At 35.9% G+C, this 20,834-nt stretch overlaps 1 protein-coding gene across 1 annotated transcript in view; it reads left to right on the top strand.

The window, feature by feature from the left end:
- Col11a1 (collagen type XI alpha 1 chain) overlaps positions 1 to 20,834 on the top strand; it is a 179,974-nt gene that overhangs the window by 21,903 nt on the left and 137,237 nt on the right. Inside the window, exons 2-4 of the mRNA XM_048352067.1 lie at positions 3,430 to 3,597; positions 5,668 to 5,881; positions 8,472 to 8,634. Coding sequence (XP_048208024.1) covers positions 3,430 to 3,597; positions 5,668 to 5,881; positions 8,472 to 8,634 — 545 coding nt within the window. The remainder of the gene's footprint in view (positions 1 to 3,429; positions 3,598 to 5,667; positions 5,882 to 8,471; positions 8,635 to 20,834) is intronic.

Below are 20,834 nucleotides of genomic sequence, written 5' to 3'. Positions count from 1 at the left end.
AGAAGATAAAGTAGAATAATGCTGTGGTTTTTCAATAACATTTGCCTTCACCACAATTTATATCCTGCAACTTTGAATCAAGTTTAACTTAAAATTAATATCTACATCAAGCTCAAGATAGCTCAAGATAATTTTAGGCTATTATATGTATGTTTTTAAGTTCTGCTTTGCAAAGTTTTCATTTGTGGCATGTAGCAATGAAGGTGGTGAACTGGAAAAAGCAGACTGGGCATTTACACATACCGGGGAGGGTATCTTTACTTTGTTCTTTGATGCTCCATTATTGTGAATATTAATGTCTTCAAAGAGCCTACTCAGTAATTGACACATACTGGGCTATCTGACATGGAAGGTTCTATAGACATTATTTTCTCAGTTTTATGGTCTCAAAAATAAGGTAAGAATACTTAGGTTTCTTATTGGTCTAAACATGACCATTGCAACTAGGACTTGCAAAAGATATGTTCCAAAATACTGTTCTGATTTTTTAAAATTCTCCAAGATTGCACTAAATATGACCACATTCAACAAAAAAATACATTTTTTTTCTAAAATGTCTTATTTTCACAAAGTATCTGTTCTTTTCTTCATGAGTTTTCTTGGATTTTTTTTTTCTTGGTGGTATTGTAGATCCTGGGGCTTGAATTCATGGCCTACATGCTGTCCCTGAGCTGTTTTTGCTCAAAACTAGCACTCTACCACTTGAGCCTCAATTCTACCTGTGGCTTTTTTGTGGTTAATTATAGATACAGTAAAAGTCTCACAAATGTTTCTCATAGCTGGGGTTTGAACGGTGATCCTTGTCTCTCAAACTCCTGAATATCTAAGATTGCAAGTATGAGCTACAGGTGCTCAGCTTAAAGTATCTCTTCTCTTTCAGTAATTTGGAATTAGTATTCTACTCTATAATATGTTGACTTTCATTCAGAAACTTGATACACTAAATCGATCAGGAATTATTGTTGTAATTGTCACTTGTTTTTAAACTTATTCCTGGCAATGCTGGGGACTGAACTCATGGACTCACAACATATCTCTGGCCCTTCCCCCATCCATTTTTTTTTTTTTTTTTTGCATTGGTTATCTTCAAGGTATGTTGAGGATTCAGCTTGGCCTTAAGAGGGGAAGGGCAACTAGGGCTCCCTTAGAGACGCTGCCCTTCCCCCAGCCCTGGGGCTGTGGAAGGTAGTCCTGCCCACCTTCAGGCTTCAACCGGAAGAGAAGCAAAGCAGCCCCCGCCCCTGTGGGCCAGCACGTGTGCAATGGCTGGCATCCCAGAAACCCAGTCCTTGGGGGGCTGTGGTCTCCGCCCATAGAGGAAGTTCTATGACATCACCTTTTAGTCCTTTTAACCAATCATTAAGCCCCTCTCCTGTGCGCCTCTGGGGGTATAAGTTGTTGGCACCTCCTTTGAATAAACCAGAACACCCCTGAGGCTTTCTCCAGGACTCCCAGTCCCGTTCAGCCATGTGCACTGAGGCTTACCCGTGTCCCTTCACTCCACCTTGGGCGCCCGCTGGTCAGGCGCCCAGGGGAGAGGGTGAAAAGGTGAACACACTTAAGAGGGAGTAATCTTAGCATCCCCGGACCCAGGGGAGGTGAATCTAGCCCGGCAAAGGTATGATTTCTTTTTATGCTTGGGTCAAGCTGTATTGCATTTTCTTATTTGTGCTTCTTGTTGTCCCTGGGATTACAGGTTTATATCATCATAGCCAGCCAGTGGGTGAGATAGAATCATGTGAATTTACATTTCCAAGCTGACCTCAAACTGTGACCCTCTGATCTCTCCCTCCCAAGTTGCTAGGGTTATAGACTTCTTGGTAGGTCTTTATTATTAATGAGAATTATTATTTTTTTGAAGGTTCATAAGGAGGTTTATTAGTGGTACCATGGTTCCCACAGGAGAGGGAGCTACATGGTTTCTGCACCTTATCCAGGTCTAATGAGAATTATATGTGTTAAACGATATAAAGCATGATTTGCACATCTTCATAATTTTTTGTACATAAGTCAGTATCCCCAAAATGTATTATGCAAAAATCAGATGCACATGGTTCAAAAGCTCTCATTTCAAGATTCATATATCCTATGATACACTGCTAATTACTGTACATAAATACAGGTGAAAATGATCATTTTATCTCACCATACACATTCTTTTGGGTATATACCTACTAGTGGAGTTATGTGGTATTATTATATTTAGTGCCTAGGTGAATATTGCTTGATTCCGTTTACATGAAATTTCTAGAATATGCCACTTCAAGGGGACTGAAAGTATATTATAGATGGAAGGTGAGAATGGGAAGTTTTCGAAATTGAAACTAGTGCTGGTTGCACAATACTGTGAGTATAATTTATGCTAGAGAATTGGATGCTTAATATGCAGATTTTTATGTTATATACATTTGTCACAGTTGAAAATAATAACATTACAATATACTATAAGTCATTGAATTGTATATTTCAAATGGGTGTATGGTATGTGCATTATATCTCACTGAAAACCTATTTATAAAACTAAGTCATCTCTCTTTCTTTCTCTTCCTTCCTTCCTTCCTTCCTTCCTTCCTTCCTTCCTTCCTTCCTTCCTTCCTTCCTTCCTTCCTTTTTTAAAATTTTGTGCTAATCCTTAAGCTTCAACTCAAGGCTTGGGTACTATCTCTGAGCTTTTTTTGGTCAATGCTAGTGCTCAACTACGTGATCCACAGCTCCACTTACACTTTGGGGGTGGGGGGCAGAGAGTGTTGTTTATTGGAAATGAGTCTCACAAACTGTCTTTACAGGGCTGGCTTCAAACCATGATTCTCAAACCTCAGCATTTTAGGTAGGTAGGATTAGAGGCAGATAAGCAAGTCACTGTTCAAGCAGAAAAGTTGAATATGCCAAATCTATTTAATACTGATTATTCCCTGTTGCTAGAGGTAGGTGGAGTGATTTGGATTTAGGAAATATAGGCTTTCACCAAGAAGCCTGGTACTACACATTCTAAGGCTCTACCTATTAATGGGAAGATGTATTGGCTTTCAATGTCCATCCTAAAGCATGAAAAGTGTTCAGAGAAAAATTGGAAACATTAGTGGGTAAATTAAACTGCTTATATACATACAGGCTACATATTACACAAATATAATTACACACACACCACAGAATCTACATAGTCTCAAATATATTCATTCACAACTTCTGTTTTGCTTGCTGTAATTTTCTTTCAGATTTACTTTATTTTGAACTGTAGAGTATCATAAGCTTTGTATTCCTATCTATATTATCAACTCTAAATTGACTCAGATGTTAGGGAGGCATGGTAAGTGACAGGTTTGGAACATTAAATGAATTGCTTTTCCCTGTGTTACAAAAGCACTCATTTTTATTCTCATTTTACATGTTCAATTACTGATTTGTTTTTGTTTTTTTACTATGTTTCAGCTGCTCCAGTTGATGTACTAAAAGCACTAGATTTTCACAATTCTCCAGAGGGAATAACAAAAACAACAGGATTCTGCACAAACAGAAAGAATTCCAAAGGGTCAGATATTGCTTACAGAGTTTCAAAGCTAGCACAAGTCAGTGCTCCAACCAAACAACTCTTTCCAGGTTTGTTTACCTTATTATTACTATTGCCACTATTATTGTTGTTACATTGCCTTACTTATTACTATTTCTTTTGACCATGGTATGTAATACCCAAGTCTAAACAAGACAATTTTTATATATTAAGCACCAAATAAATTGCAATCATAAGATGAAAATCACTAATTGCCAGTCCTAGCCAGCCGTTATAGAAAATATGCTTCCTTGTATTTCACAATCCATTATTTCAAGATGACTAAATACAAAGATAATAAATAAGTTTGTGACATTCCTATGTGCAGAACATATTCAATGAACTTAAGTGAAGGTGGGGAAAATTTTCCCTTTAATGACTATGTAGGTTACTTTTACATGCATGTGAATTTTGGTATATTTAGTTCATACTTCTAAAGGCACTTGTTGAAAGAAACACTTGTATTGAAGGGGTAAGTTCTGCATTATTTTTTGTGCAACATTCTTACATTGCTGTGAGTTCTGGAACTACAGATATTTTAGGTCTTCACTTGTTAGGCTTGCTTATGGTACTAAAAAAAATGTAGTGTTACCTTCTCCTGTGAAAGCACTGATTGACATAAGACTGTTGATTATTTAGAAATCACAAGGAAATGGAGGTGAGATGTACATTTCCAAGCATCATACTTTCTAATATTTTACTGACATGAGTCAAGATGGGTGTCCTTACAGAATACATGGTGTTTCATGGACTTACTCTGATTTGATCAAGTTATGTTTAATCCAGGTCTGATTTATTTTTAGGCAAATATTTTATGCATTATTAAACATGGCTTTTTGGTGCCTTAGGGTCTTTTGTCAGCAATTTAGCTCCAGTTACATCATTAGCCTAGTTAATGGATTGGAAGCCAGCTAAGAATTATTCAATAATTTGCTTAGTTCATATGGTAAGGAGCCAAATGAACTGACAAAATCCAAAAATGGCAATTGAGATATTGTCTGAGCCTCCATCTGTCTATCTTATGAATACATTTGTAACTTAATATACATATATATACTTATTACTCATTATTGCGTTATTGTCCTTTTTATCATACATTTCTAATAATTTCCAACTCATAAGCATCTTTGTTTTACATTATTTTAAATGACCTAATTAGATTTTACTGGATAGGTATTTTCTGTTTCTTTCACCCAGCCTCAATCATTGCAACTCATTCTTAACATTTTATAATTATAAGGAGTGCTCTGATTAATTGACCAAAAAACTATTAATTCAAAATATTCTCACACATCTGTTCCCTTTTCTGCTTAGAAGCAGAATGACAGATATCATTCAGTCTCTGAATGTGAATCTGTGATGGTGATAGTCATAATATTTTTATCATCTTTTACTACTATCTGTAATAGAATTTTGGATGAATGGGTTGAGTAGGGAAGCTCTTGACCTTGGCCCAGATATTGTAAAATGCTCAACTTTGCAACTGGAAAATTTATGAACTGAGTTATCTTATGCCTCAAATAATGTATTCCATTTCACTTATGTGTCAGAGTATTAATAAGTTCAAATAGTGTATGTCATATATTATATTTGTTATAATGTGTGATATATAGTATATATTATGTCCATAGCTTATGCATAGATCTGTTTTGAAAAGTAAAATACATAATTTAATAAAGTTATGTGCAGTATTTTTTCTAAAAATGCAATAAGATATTGCTCAACAATTTAAAATACACTTGTAGTAATCTCTAAATGGCATGTTTATTAGATATTTATCAAGTACATGTGTAGTTAAGATAGTGTGAGGGATAATTGCATATTTGGGATATCCATTTTCAGTGTCAAGGAAAGAGAAGATGGAAGGATAATGGAGTATACACTTGTGAATTTAGAATAACCATATGTAAATACATAAATAATAGCATCTGATTTAAAGTGATATACACATTTATTAGCAAAACTGTATTGTGTGATCAAAAACTCATTAGCAGTTGTTGAAGGGAAAATAAATATAATACTTTTCATGGCACATCATTACAATGGCTCTTTACTGAAAGAATGTTTTGCGAACCATTTGCAAATCTGAACTTTCTAACTCTTTGTCCTTCTTTTCTCAGGGGAAACTTTCCCTGAAGATTTTTCAATATTATTTACAGTCAAACCCAAAAAAGGGATTCAGTCTTTCCTCTTATCTGTATATAATGAGCATGGTATTCAGCAAGTTGGTGTTGAGATCGGAAGATCACCTGTTTTTCTGTTTGAAGACCACACTGGAAAACCAGCCCCAGAAGACTACCCCCTCTTCAGAACTGTTAATATCGCTGATGGGAAGTAAGTAACAAATGTTTTGGCTATGCTGAAACTAATGCTTCCAGTCCATCATTTAACAACTGTGCATATCATTTATGATGAAAAAAAAGTAAAATATTGGCTATTGCTCAGTTTACATCACAAGGCAGGCAAACAAAGACAATTTTTAAATAAAATTATTGATCAGTTGTACATCTGATATAAACAAGAGTAAGTGGAGCACAGGAGAGGATAGGCAATGGCAGGGATAGTGCAGTTCTTGATTGTCAAAGTGAAGTGCAGAAGGGTTACAGTTTCATATGTAAGGCAAGTACCTTTCTTATTCAACTTGTTACCTCCTCCCTCATCCTCCCCCATCTCCCCCCGAGTTATACAGTTGGTTTACACCAAATGTAATTATTGTTTTAAAAAGAGAAACCAGTAAATTAATTCTTCACTAAGACAGTGCCCATCAGTGAGTAGAGGCATAGCACAGTGAGAATTGTATGCTATTACAGGAGGGGAGAATGCAGATGCAACATCCTTGTTTCTAGTGCTCCATTTGTACTTAGCAACATCAGAAAGAGTAGTGCAGCAGGATGATGAGAATGGCAAGCCAGTGGATAGCTAGATGGGATCAGGATGAACTTGATCAGAGTGCATGACATGCACATATGGAAAAATCACCCTTTACCCAATCCTTCATACAGTTTAACCCTTTATACAACTAATATACATTAATAAGAATTAGAAAAAAAACAATTGATTTTTGGAGGGTATAAATGAGTGCTATATGAGAACAATAACATGAAATGTTAAATGTTCATTTAACATTACGCATATTAAGTATGTGATGACTTCTCATTTCCACAATTCAATTATTCAACAAGAGGTCAAGTTTAAAGATCTAATCAGCTTTTACTAGTGAATCTATTTTTAATTTTTGCTAATGAAAAGCACATACCAACCCTACTTGGAAATATTTAAGTGAAGACACGGGCTTCTTGGCATTCACTATGTGTAAATTTGACTCTCGGTGTATTAAGTGGCTCTTTATATAAATCTTTGCTCTATTCAATGAAGCAGGTGTCTGCTTGTTGAATGTGCTAGTGGAAAGAGCAAGAGATTAAGTGTGTATGGAAATATATTTGGTCCTCATCAGTAGCTATGCCAACTATTGGGAAACAGACATTTGAGGAAGGTTCCTGCATTTTCGGTATTTCCTTTTATGGATCTAGTCCTAGACACTTCTGGAATATTAATCTTTTCCATTTGGAAATAAATAGAATATAAACCAGAAACGCTTACAGAATCCAAGTGAGCTGTACTTAGTGGTTTCTGTTAGCACCAGATATGGCTAATAAAACCCACCTTAAAAAAAAAAAAGGGCTGGGGATATAGCCTAGTGGCAAGAGTGCCTGCCTCGGATACACGAGGCCCTAGGTTCGATTCCCCAGCACCACATATACAGAAAACGGCCAGAAGCGGCGCTGTGGCTCAAGTGGCAGAGTGCTAGCCTTGAGCGGGAAGAAGCCAGGGACAGTGCTCAGGCCCTGAGTCCAAGGCCCAGGACTGGCCAAAAAAAAAAAAAGAAAGAGAACAGAAAGGGTATGAGCGTTTCCAAAATGTTGGCTTGGTTTTCCCTGTATGTTTGTCACCATCTCCCCTGAACTACACCCAGCAGTAGTTGCAGAGTGAATCTTTTCTGTCAGTCCACACACACCATGACCGTGCTTTCTTGCAGTGTCCCCCCACTGCCTGCCAACAACTCTGGAAAGAAGGAGAGATACTGTGTCTCAGTGTTGGATCCTGCTCACAGTCGTGATCTCTAACAGTCTGGAAATTGAAGTGGGAAAAATAGAAAATGAATGCCATGGAACTGGGAAGAAAGACAAGAGTAGAGAATTATGCTTTACAGTTAGAAATGTTCAGGAGCAGGAGATGGAGGGCAGTCATTCAATCAGAAGACTATCTTTGATGGGAAATCTCACGGGAATCACTAGAGTAGAAGTTCTTGTTTCCTTTTTCATAGTGGAATTCCACTTTGAAAGAAAAGCATTTACACACAGAGCAACTATTCCATATTGCTTGCTTTAATCTCTATCAGAATACAGCCACATTACCTCTTGTTACTGCCACAGAAAGTCAAGAAAAGGATAGACGCTTCCTGCTCAGCAAATCCTCTAGTGCACTAAAGGCATTTGTGCATTCTTTAGAATTTATCATTGTCCTAGATAGATGGCACAGTCATTGCTGACCAAACTCCTCCATATAGGAGCTGAAGATTTGTTTTATTTTTAATTAATTAATTAATTCATTCATTCATTCATTTGCCAGTCCTGGGGCTTGAACTCTGGGCCTGAGCATTGTCCCTGGCTTCTGTTTGCCCAAGGCTAGTACTCTACCACTTGAGTCCCAGCACCACTTCTGACTTTTTCTATATATGTGGTGCTGAGGAATCGAACCCAGGGCTTCATGTATATGAGGCAAGCACTCTACCACTAGGCCATATTCCCAGCCCTAGATTTGTTTTATTTTTTTAATTTGCGTTTCAGCTCAGTTTTGAACTGCACTGTATGCAGCATTTTAAAAGGTCTTGCAGACTTACCAAAGAATGACTTGACTCTCTTAGGTGGCATCGAGTAGCAATCAGTGTGGAGAAGAAAACAGTGACAATGATTGTGGATTGTAAGAAGAAAATGACCAAACCCCTCGACAGAAGTGAGAGATCCATTGTAGATACCAATGGGATCACAGTGTTTGGAACAAGGATTTTGGATGAAGAAGTTTTTGAGGTATCGATAAGTCAAACTTGCTTAAGCTCACCTTTGGGAAATCTGAGGACCTGCAATCAATATCTGTTATAAAGCAAACTCTGGAGCATGACCTACTTTCCTCTTTTGTGGGTATAGCGTGGGTGTTTTCCATTGTTGGGTAGGAAAATCTTTAGGCAATGGTGACTAAGTTCTAGGAAGACAGTTTAGCCATGGGATGATTTGAACACAGGCCTCCTGGGAAGAACAAATGACTTCACTCAGCACTGTGCATTATTTTCTCTGGAGGAAATAATGTTTTCTTCATTTCTTTGCGTGGAAGATTAATTCTAAACAAAAAGGCAGCAGTCATATATTCAGCCTTGCTTTCTCTTTGAATAGGTACATGGTAGAGATAACACTTGCAAAAGGTGAACTCTAAGTATTAAATTTTTCTTTTTTAAGTAAGGGGAATGTTATGGATAAAGCTTCTACTTATTTCACTGATTATTGCAGAGACATTTTTTCTTTCAATCTTTTAAAATTTTTATTTAAAGATTGGATATGGTGATTCATGCCTTAAATTTCAGGATTTTTGTAGCAGAAGAAATGAATCTGAGTCCAGGCCCATAAATGGATCTTCTTTTGAGACATTAGTCATTAATTCCATGATGGTTTTAGCACAATTTACAACTCATTACTTTTTCAGAGCACAGCAGAGAGTAAAGCTGTGCTCTGCAGTTTAGAATGAGAGTTACAGTGTATATGGAAGGATTGTTGTATTTTGCTAAATTGTGAACCAATGCATATAATAAACACACACATATGTGCATGGACATGTATCCACACATATAGGTAGTACGCATATTTATAAAAATAGTGTAAACTCACATTATCAACTAGACTTGCATTTCTGTATGTTTGTACATAACCTATGACACAAAGCTAAATGTAATTAATATTTATGACATTTTGCAGGTTTATATGACTATTTGTTTCTCATATGTTCCATTAGTATATGTAATTATGAATTGGATTACCAATAAAGTATTTTAATTCACTGCATTATGCTGAATGAAGTAATAAACTAGCTCTAGTTATTGTACAGATTCTTCAGCCATTCATTGACCATACACACATTGCTACATAATTATTTAGCAGATGAATGAACATTAGAAAAATTATTATATAACTTTTGGTCTTGCAGTCTTATTTTAAAAATCAAACCATACATAAACACTAGTTTCACAAGCTAGTAAATTTTGTTTCTTTTTTAATAATCCATCTAACATCTTCTAGGGTCATAAATCAATAATATAGAAAAACATCACTGAATTTCTTTGCTCTTCTCTTGAAAAACATCAGTGAGCTTCTTATCTTCTCTTCTGGACTTTGTTCCTCTCCCTTCCATCTACTGTTTCACTCTATCTATCTATCTATCTATCTATCTATCTATCTATCTATCTATCTATCTATCGGGGTTTTTTCAATGCCAAAATACTACATGAAGAAAACAAATGATTTAAATGCACAGGATTTTTTTGGGGGGAGGTTGGTCCTGAGGCTTAAACTCTGGGTCTGGGTGCTGTCCTTGAGTTCTAGCGCTCTACCACTTTGAGCTACAGCACCACATCTGGTTTTCTGGTGGTTAATTGGAGATAAGAGTTTCACAGACTTTCCTGCCTGGGCTGGCTTTGAACCACCATCCTAAGATCTTAGCCTCCTAAGTAGCTAGGATTACAGGCGTGAGCCACCTGTGCCCAGCTAAATACACAGGATTTTAAATTGCAATAATACTCTTCCATTTTGTGAAATTAGTTCATCCTATGAATATGATTTAATATATGAATATGATTTAACATATCTTCCTGTAAAAATGTGCTCAATTTTTGTGCTTGTTTTTAATCTTTCAAGTCATATATTTATTTGCATGAATGATTTTAACAAAGTTGTATAATATAAGATTTACCTAAAATATAACTTATTTCGTATTTATATATTAACAATAGATAATAGAAAGAAAGCCCTGAAAACAATTTTATTTTTCTTAGCACCGAAGAGGATGAAACATTTAGGAACAAATTATGTCCTAGGCATATATCCTACAAAGTAGAAGAAATCCAGAGAAAAAATTTAAAAAGCACCAATAAAACAAATAACGATAGGATATTCAGGAGATAGAAAGCTTATAATGTTTTCCCCAAATTTTAAGTAGTTGTGCAAAGAGATTTCAATTCAACAACTTAAATTATTAGTACAATATATTTTGAACAATAGAAAGAGTGGCCTCTCCCATCAATCTTCCCATCTTTCCTGATGCCATTGTACCCTCAAGTAAACCTGCTTCCAGTTTTATATGTACACATTGAATAAAATGTCTGTCCTTTCTCTATTCTCGTTGATCTGTAGTTCAAATGCAATACTAGCTCTCAAAAATCACAATTCATTGTCTGATTTTTCCCTTTCTTATCTTCTAACACAGGCAATTAAATGTAGTAAATTTCTATTTAAGAAGTGTTCTGTTTCTGTTTACATTTTCAACACATTGAAAAGTTCTTTGGTAATATTTACCTTGATTCATTTATTTAGTGGTATAACTTTTTTTCCCATGATCTTGCCATTTGAATGCAGAGGCTGGACTCTGTTCTTAAGTACTTTTGCTCAAATCTAGTGCCCTACAATTTTGAGCCACAGGTCTCTTTCCGGTTGTTGAGTGGTTAATTAGAGATAAGAATTTTATGGTGATTTTTTTGTCCAGACTGGTTGTGAAATGGAGTCCTCATATCTCATCCTCCTGAGTAGCTAGGATGACAGGTGTGAGCCACCAGCACCTGGTACAGCATAACTTTTAGTGATGAAGTGTTTGGGGTTTTACTAGCTAACTTTCTGTAAAACTATTCTAGATTAATTCCATTTTTGTCTGAGAGAAAACACTGATATCTTTCAAATTTCTTAAGAAGTATTTTGTTGCCAAGAATGTGGACTATATTGATGAATGTTCTTGTAAGTTGTAGAATGATGAGTAATTTTCAACTTTGGAATGAAGTGATCAATGACAGTCATACTAATGATCATTGTTAGTTACATTACATCTTTTCCATTTCTGCCTTTTCTTTTTGCTCTTTTATGATAGAAGGATATTAAAGTTCCGAGCAGCCAACAGTGTATCTATCTACTCATCCTTGAACTTCTGTGAAACTTGGTTTTCTGTATTTTACATCCCCTTGTTGCCCATATGCACTATAGGTTGTAACTTGTATTACAACATTGATTGATCTATTATTATTATTACATAATGACATTAAATAATTGTAATTACTATTTAAGGAATAATATACATTCTGAAAACTTCCTTTGCTGTGAAATCTGCTTTATCTGAAGCCAACACAACCACTTCTGATTTCATTTGATTAGTGTTAACATGTGATAGCTTTTTACTTTTGTTCTCTATATGTACTTATTTTTAAAGTTTGTCTCGTAGGCAGCATATAGGTAGCGTTCTTGGATCTATGAAGTTGATTTGTGTTGTAACGGGTATATTCATGTAACAAAGTTTTAAATTGATTAATTATATTTTGTTGATAGCTATCATATTTGTTTTTATTTCATATTGATTTTTCTTTTCCCACTTTCATCTTCTCAAGTGTTTGTTTTGTATATTTTGCAGTTCCTATTTTATTGTTAGCTCAGTAGCTTTGTCATTCTATTTCCTGTCTTAGTATGTCAATTATATTTTACAAACTTATTTTAGAGCCAGGCAAGTAAGTACATGCCTGTAATCCTAGCATTGGAGAAGGTGATATGTTCAATTTCAAACTCCCCACTATACTTCACTCTGGTTTTGACCCTGGCTTAATCTCCTTCAATTGTATATTTTCCTTTTTCACTTGCCTTGTAATTTTCTGTTGAAAGTAGAACATGAAATAATAGAGACAAAATAATTATGGTGAATTACTCTATTTTTTTAAATAGAGTAAGTGTAGGGGGAAAGTTAGAAGTAGAATAAGTGTAGAAAAAAAGAAATAGAAAGTGTAGATATGTCTGAATGCATGGACTGGAAAAATTCTTCTTTGTTCCACCCTCGTTGTAGATGGTATAGCTGGAGTGGTGATATTCCCATTGTTCCACGTGAAAGGCTAGAGGAGACTGCAGTTGAGCATTTCATTTTTCTGACAGAAGTATCTTATGCTGATCAGATTTGGTGTTCAACCTCCTGTGGTGATGAAACCCAGTTTGAGCTGGTGATGAAAACTTACGTGTTGGTAAAACCCCCATAGGTTACGCTGTAGTTAAGCAGTTTCTCCTGAAGATATGTTTCATTAAGTACAACAGAATATTTTTGACATACTTAAAATTTTATCCTTTCCCCCTCTTAGGATATCTTGAAAATGGAAACCTTTGAAGCATATTAATTCTTTCTGAGTGACATATATACTGTAGAAACTAGGGCATGAAACTTGGTCATACTCTTGCCTTACAAATTTCTAAAATGGGTAACATTTTATTATCTTAGAATTCTACTATTTTCTTCCTCTGATTTCACTGTGAAAGCTCTCTGAGTAAAAAGCATCCTGTCTGGATACTTTCTCACATAGAAAGTTACATCTCGTAATCATTTCCTTATATTTTATCTGTGCTGTGTCAATATCTAGAACATATAAACATTAAGAACAAAAAGTTGGAAGGGAATGGGCACTGATGATAAAATTGCAAATACTTCACTTGGGAAATTACACTGATGCTAATGGCATCAATTAGGATATAAGAAATGTAAGAATGATTAAGTGAAAAATAGGATAATGACAATACTTAAGCTTTGAAGGACAGAAACATCTCTTCAGTATTCCACATTTGAACAGTTTAGGCTGAAATCACCTGAGAAACCATTACTGCAGGAAAATCCATTTTCTCTGTGTTAGTGGGATGTGTCCCCTCCATATCAAGTTGAAGAAACAGCAAATGGGTTGTAATTAAATTCAGTATATAAATTCTTACCTTCTAGTAGGTTTTACACACTTCCATATACCTGGATATTGTAACATCCTGAGATCAATTTTCTTTTCCTTTTTCATAAATATATTTATTTTATGGGTAAAAATATCCCTATTTACATACATAAATTATATAGATATAATTAATTTACATGTTGTTTTAGCCCTTCTTACTTGTAGTAATTCACTTTTTAGAGAATGTGTAGTAGAGGAATATTTTTTCCTTCCTCAATAGAATTTTTAACAACATGCAAGGGAGGAAACTGTGTTGGCTATTGTCAGATAGCCCTAGTTCCCTGTTGAGAGTTAGAGATTATCTTGGAGATAATGGCGATATATTCAACTGCTGTCTTGCTCCTCATTTGCAACATCAGATGACTTTCATTTACCTCCCATAGTAATTTGAACATTAATGGAGATAATGTTTGTGTAGTATTTGTATGTGTGGCTGTATGTATTGTACTGATATTCATAATTAACATGCAAATCGTAATGTCAATTTTCTGTTTTAAGAGATGCTTAGTTTTTAGTCCAGCTGTTGGTGGTAAATGTACAACTTTGTTTTTTCCCTTTTTGAAAGTTTTCCTTAATGACAGCTGTAAGGAGAACCTCTTTTGCTTGTTTGATCTTCAGTTACTCTGTGTGTGTGTGTGTGTGTGTGTGTGTGCGCGCGTGTGTGTGTGTGTGACAGAGAGAGAGAGATGTTTTGGCTGGAATTATTTTAAGAAGCCAAATAAAGTATTTAAGAAATGTTCAGTTCTGAATTCTACATAGATCCAAAGTGCCACTGGGTACAAGATACTCTGCTACTTGTCCTGCAAAAGGCTCATTGATTTAATTTACTTTTTTGTGGATTAGTGCATTACTGGATCATCTCCTACTATCCTTGAACAATAGAGTATCACATTTAATTAAATGTGTGTCTTCACATGAATTAAAATGAAATCATTTGTTGCTCAGATTCTTTTTCACTTGCTTTATTAACACATATTGTTCAGAGGTAGAGGCATGACTTAAGTGATAGAGCACTTGCCAATTTTTCAGTCATTAATACCCGATAGACAGAGACAGACAGTCAGATAGACAGAAAAATAATTTATATAGATAACAAAGCCCCTTATTAATCTGTAACTTTTTAAACTTTCTGTACAATTGGCTGCCTTTCATTTAGATTCTTATTTTTGTCTCTCAGAGTACTATCCTGTTATATAATTATCAGTATAAAGCTTTCTTTTTTAGATTCCATATTCTTTGAATGTGTCTTTGTTTCTTAACATTCCATAGCACAGCACCAGGTGGAACATTTGGAAGTATTTATAGCCAATGAATAAATCTGTTGGAGGCATTGGAGTAGAAAGGGTGAGGAAAATGTAGGATAGCAAAAATTGTTTAGGAGTTACATGTTTATTTGCCAAACATTGTGTTTAAATAAGGGCCATGAAACTGTAATATAATAGTTGTGATAAAATGCAATTTTACCCATAAGAAGTCATAAAAGTGTTCAGAAGATGTAGCAGCTAATCCAGAATGATGAAAAATAACATGGTTTAAAAATGAAGACATGTTCATAGAAATGACATGTGTATATAAGTATGAGCATTTGGAATAAATAGAGTAGCTCTGAGAAATATGACTTAGAAACATTCAAGAGATGACCTGGTCTGATGCATAAGGATCTCATTGCCTTTTACATCATGCTAAAAGTTTGAACTTTAACCTGGAGGCCCTGGGATCTTGAAGTAGAAGAATTAAATGTTCATCTATATAGTGTGGCTGCATGAGAGTTTGCAGGTACTAGTAGCCCTTGGGTTGTGTTTGTTAGGCTACATAGGGTTTGGGTAAAGATAATTTTTTACTTTAGATTTCTAGCAATAATATATAACTATTACATAAGAGATACGGACACAAACTCCTTGGGAATTTTGCTAAGCTAAGGAGATTTAACTACCCTTTTATGATTTATGAACTGTGATTTGATTTGTAACATACTTTTAAAAGTGTTTTAGACAAAATATTATTTAACATGTCTTTTATATTTCCTGATTTTATAGTAAATAAATTATTATTATGAAATCATTATTAACTCAAGGAGTTATTTAAATTCTTGCTTAGATTTTTTTTTCTTATTTATTGTCAAAGTGATGTACAGAGAGGTTACAGTTTCATATGTTAGGCCTTGGGTACTTTTCTTGTACTGTTTGTTACCTCCTCCCTCATTCCCCCCTCCCCCTTACCTCTTTCTCTCCCCCCCCCCATGAGTTGTTCAGTTGGTTTACACCAAATTGTTTTGCAAGTATTGCTTTTGGAGTCGTTTGTCTTTTTATCCTTTCTCTCTCGTTTTTGATATTCCCTTTCACTTCCCTAGTTCTAATACCAGTATATACAGTATCCATGGTACTCAGATGAGATACAGTTATAGTGCAGTTACAACCACAGGAAGGGGATACAAGAGGATCATCAACAATAGAAGCTACAGTTTCACATGGCATGTTGAAAGTGATTACAGCAGTGATATTTTAAGATCTTTATATGTTAAGTCTGTTTCTAGTCTATTGTTTTTTTTTTTTATAATAATAGCTATGTCTAGGATTTTAATCAGTGGGAGATATACAGCAAGTACAGCCCACTAAGTGCTGTCTTTGAATGCAACTACTAGTCTTATCTGCTTTTTAAATTTCAAGAGCCTGTTAATTGATCTCACTACTTGTGCCTTATCTGTTGGTTTGTTCCCCAAGCAGCATTGTCTTGACCAGCAAGCCTGTACCTATCATGTAATGCACAGTGGCTTGCTGAATGATGTCACCTTTTTGTTCAAAACATCCAGTGACTTTTCCTCTTATGGGCATAAGTTCAGGATCTTCCAAAAGTGTGCCCAGGTTCTTTGTGATCTATACCACACCCTCTATGCCTTCTCTCCTACTTTAACAAGGGCTCCTTTCCACACTCTTCCCCTTAGCTCTCAAAGTGTCTCTTTGTGGAGTATACTAGTCACACTGCCATCAAAGAAAAGCTGCTCTATCTATGTGTGAAGGAATCTTCTTTCATGAAGGCCCTTTTTCAGATATGTGCATTTTCACTTCTTTTCTCTATCTTAATATTCCTTAATCCATGAAATGTCCAAGAGAAATTCCCACTTCACAGATAGTATCCTATCTTCTGAACATTCTCCCTACTCTTTAGTGATTTATAGTCTTTACTTCATTTGTCATTGTTTGACATGCTACAATTGGTTCATTTTGTTTCTTCCTCTAAAATCAAAGTTCCACCAGGGCAGGAGCATTATATTGTATCCTCAAAGTCTAAAGTGGTGTCTGCCATGTAATATTATTTTATTAGTGAATGAGAAATAAATATAATTTCCAGCTCTAACAAACAAGAAATATAGATTATGTATGGCCCAAACAGAAATGGGTGTGGATGGAGGAGGGGGCAGGAGTACATTAGTCTTTTTTTAATCATTATATTTCATTATCCTTTATTTTATTATTGTATTTTATTTGTTTATTTCATTGAATAGTACTATAGTGACAGCCTTGATTGACATGGATTGATTATTTAGAAGGTGTAAAAGACAGGTATACTTTTATAGAAGTGTTATAACATACTGTTAGGTGTTTTCTGTAAATATTGAATTAGAGATACATTGAATCAGTGTATGACGCTACTTTTTTCTTAACATTGGTGTCTTAAGTTGGTCTGAGGACTCTGGGTAACACGAGGGCTGTGTGGGTAGCATTTCTTCTGTGATTATGTGATTTCTTTCATTCTTTCCTTTGAATTATGGTTGACATACAATCTCTGATACATTTTTTCAGCTTCTAAGTAGTTTGGCAACTATCCTTTACCATACAAAATAGCTGAGAAAGAATCATTAATTATATGGAATGTTTGAGGGAAAAAAACTCTGAGGAGAGTTAATATCTTGGCAAATTCAGAAGTTTGAGTAGACAGGAACCATAGGTTTTCAATTAATCTTCTCATAATGGTAGTTATTTTAAGGATTTTCGGCCATGTTTCATATTCAGGATATGCAATCAAAAACCTCTATTAGGGCTGGGGATATGGCCTAGTGGCAAGAGTGCCTGCCTCATATACATGAGGCCCTGGGTTCGATTCCCTAGCACCACATATACAGAAAATGGCCAGAAGTGGCGCTGTGGCTCAAGTGGCAGAGTGCTAGCCTTGAGCAAAAAGAAGCCAGGGACAGTGCTCAGGCCATGAGTCCAAGCCCCAGAACTGCCTCCTCCCCAAAAAAAAACCTCTATTAAGACCCACTATGTTTCCAACAAAGCTCTAATATCAAATGTGAATAGAAATTTTGGTATGCAGGGAGTATCTTATGAATATCCTGTAGAATTGTGTTACACTCTGCTTTTACAGGAACACATGCTAGGCTACTTAGCTAAAGTAGTTTTCATTTTCATTCTTCTCCAGCCATTACATTTTTTCCCTTGATACACTTGGCTTACAGAGTAATGACTTTGAGACTCCTCAAAGTGAGGTCTTTTGTTGTTGTTGTTGTTGTTGTTCCAATACATGGACCTGAACTCAGGGTCTGGACACTGTCCCTTAGATTTTCCTCTTAAAGCTAGCACTCTGCCACTTGGGAGTTGAGCCACATCTCCACTTCTAGCTTTTTGGTGCTTAAATGGAGACAGGAATCCTATGGACTTTCTTGCTCAGACTGGCTTTAAACCATGATCTTCAGGTCTTAGCCTCTTGGTTAACTAGGATTACAGGCCTGAGCAACCAGTGTTTGGCTTTTAAAACTGAGTTTTCTTTATATTTTTACAACAAATATAAATGAATTCTATAGTAACATTTCTTACATTTTATAATACTGTTATACACATCATCTAGATGTCAATGATTGAAACTTGTGTTATCTTTTAATTGACTCCAAATGCTATGACTAAATATCATATTTTATATATAATTTTAAGTTTGCCAAATGCTCAACATTTCAGGACTTCTTGGGAACACAAGACTTCTATTAATATTCACTACTTACACATGCAGTGATTGAATCTTTTAGTTGTGTAATAATTTTTCTCAGAGAAGGATTCATTGAATGTCTACTGAGAATCTAGTAAATGCAAGCCTCATTAAGCACTATGGCAACTACAAAGAACACAACACCTACTTCCATGAACTTCATATTCCAGAGAACTTAATTGAGCCAAACAGATTGACTCATAGTTGAGAAAGCTTGGATTCTAAACACTTAACCTGTGAATTGACATACAGACTAACTAATCCTTTCACATAACTTGTGTACTTATGATGAAAAATACCAATTAAAATTTTATAGCTTCAAATTGGTGTAGATCTTTTGATTGGTGCCTCTCCTCCTAGGACACATAGGGATGAGGGGCAGGAATTTATAGCTATATTTGTCAACTTTGCAGTGCCATAGTGAAGTGCCAGGGGTAGTTAACCTATAAAGAGAAAAGGCTTATTTGGGTTAGTTTTGGTCCCATTTGTTTGACATCTGGTGAGGACAGCTGGTTCAATCTCATCATGGCAAGAATTCTAACTGAAACAGCGATTGAGAATGACCAGGATTCCATAATCTCTCTTGAAGGCCAATTCCCAAAAACCTAAGTACTTGGTCCCTTCTCCTAGAGCTGTCTTCCACCTCCTAGTTGTGCCATCCTGAGGAATAAACCTTTTTGGAAGAAAGGTGTTAATATTTAACACGTAACATTTTGCTCTGGCCTTCAGTGTCCATGCCCACATCACAACACAAAATCCATCCATTGTATCTCCCACTCACCCAGCATCTTAACTGATTTAGCATTGCTTTAGTTCCAAGGGCAAAGTGTCCTCTGAGGTAAATGCTCAGCTCTGAGCCCCTGAAAAACATGAAAATTGAAGACACATATTTCAAGGCAAAGGGTTCAAATTTAAGACATGTAGTAATGTGGAGTGTCTATCTCTAAAGAGGAGGAAAAGAGAAATTGGCTCACAGTAAAATTACAACCCAATAGGTCCAATGCTGCACATTCATTTTTCAACTATCTGGTATCTGGGCATCCTCTAAACATCCAAATCTGCTCCTGCTCGCTTGGCAGCCCCAGCTTTACTGTCATGCTGGTCACTGCCGAGGTGAAGGGATGGTTTAACAGAGCATTGTTTGCAGATATTCCCAACAGGTATTGCAAGTTCCTGGGACTTTTGTCTTTCTGGGGATTTTACTTTGTCTTCAGCTTCAGTTCACTCCTACTAGGGGCTGGGAATATGGCCTAGTGGCAAGAGAGCTTGCTTCGTATACATGAAGCCCTGGGTTCAATTCCCCAGCACCACATATATATAAAAAAAAATGGAAAAGAAAAAGAACTTGTCTAACTCCAACAGTCCTATTGACTGCTTATTAACTGTATTAGTTATTATACACTTAAGTAACCAAAATGTATGTACTTACAATTTGCAAATATGGGATGCTGATATTAAAACTGTCATTCATATTTGAATGCCACACAATTCTCACATTGGTGATAAAAAATGTTCCTAAATTTCCCTGCAAAAGACAATAATAAAACATAAATCGATTAAAAAAAAAAAAAGAAAGAAAGAAAGAAAACGGCCAGAAGTGGCACTGTGGCTCAAGCAGCAGAGTGCTAACCTTGAGCAAAAGGAAGCCAGGGACAGTGCTCTGGCCCTGAGTCCAAGGCCCAGAACTGGCAAAAAAAAAAAAAAAATTCTTACAGTTCACTCCTACTTCACTCCCTTTCTCTGGATCCAACAGGAATGATGGGGACTCTAACACTGCAGTAGAGTACTCTGCCTGTCTTTCTGTGTTCTATTATATTTTGGTGAAAGCTGCCATCATTCCATTACTCTTTCATCTGGTCAGTGCAAAACCAGATCCACATGGAGAATGGTAGTTGGTCTCCAGAATTAGCTGCATCCAGGCCCAGCTACAGCAGACCTGGTATACTCATTGTCAGGGCATCAAGATGACCCAGAACACGCAAAGTTTACCACACTTGTTCTTCAAGCATATTTGACTGTTTATTTTTATACCTTTCATGGTTGTGTGATAGAATTTAGGGCCTTGAGAAATGTTGAGAATGTCTCAAGGCACCTTCCCTATTGCCTTAATGATTAATGGTGAATGATTCCTGGTAGTCTCTTTAGGAAATGGCTGTCCAATTAAACCCTTCTTGGCTATATTTTTTTCCCTCAAACCTGCTTTTTCTTTTCAGCTTTCTTGGCTAGGCTGAAAATTTCCCCAAATCTTTCTTTCCT

The sequence above is a fragment of the Perognathus longimembris genome, chromosome 7 (assembly GCF_023159225.1).
Source record: "Perognathus longimembris pacificus isolate PPM17 chromosome 7, ASM2315922v1, whole genome shotgun sequence".
NCBI lineage: Eukaryota > Metazoa > Chordata > Mammalia > Rodentia > Heteromyidae > Perognathus > Perognathus longimembris.
The sequence above is the reverse complement of the archived record's forward strand: the minus strand, read 5'-3'. Positions and strand labels throughout refer to the sequence as shown.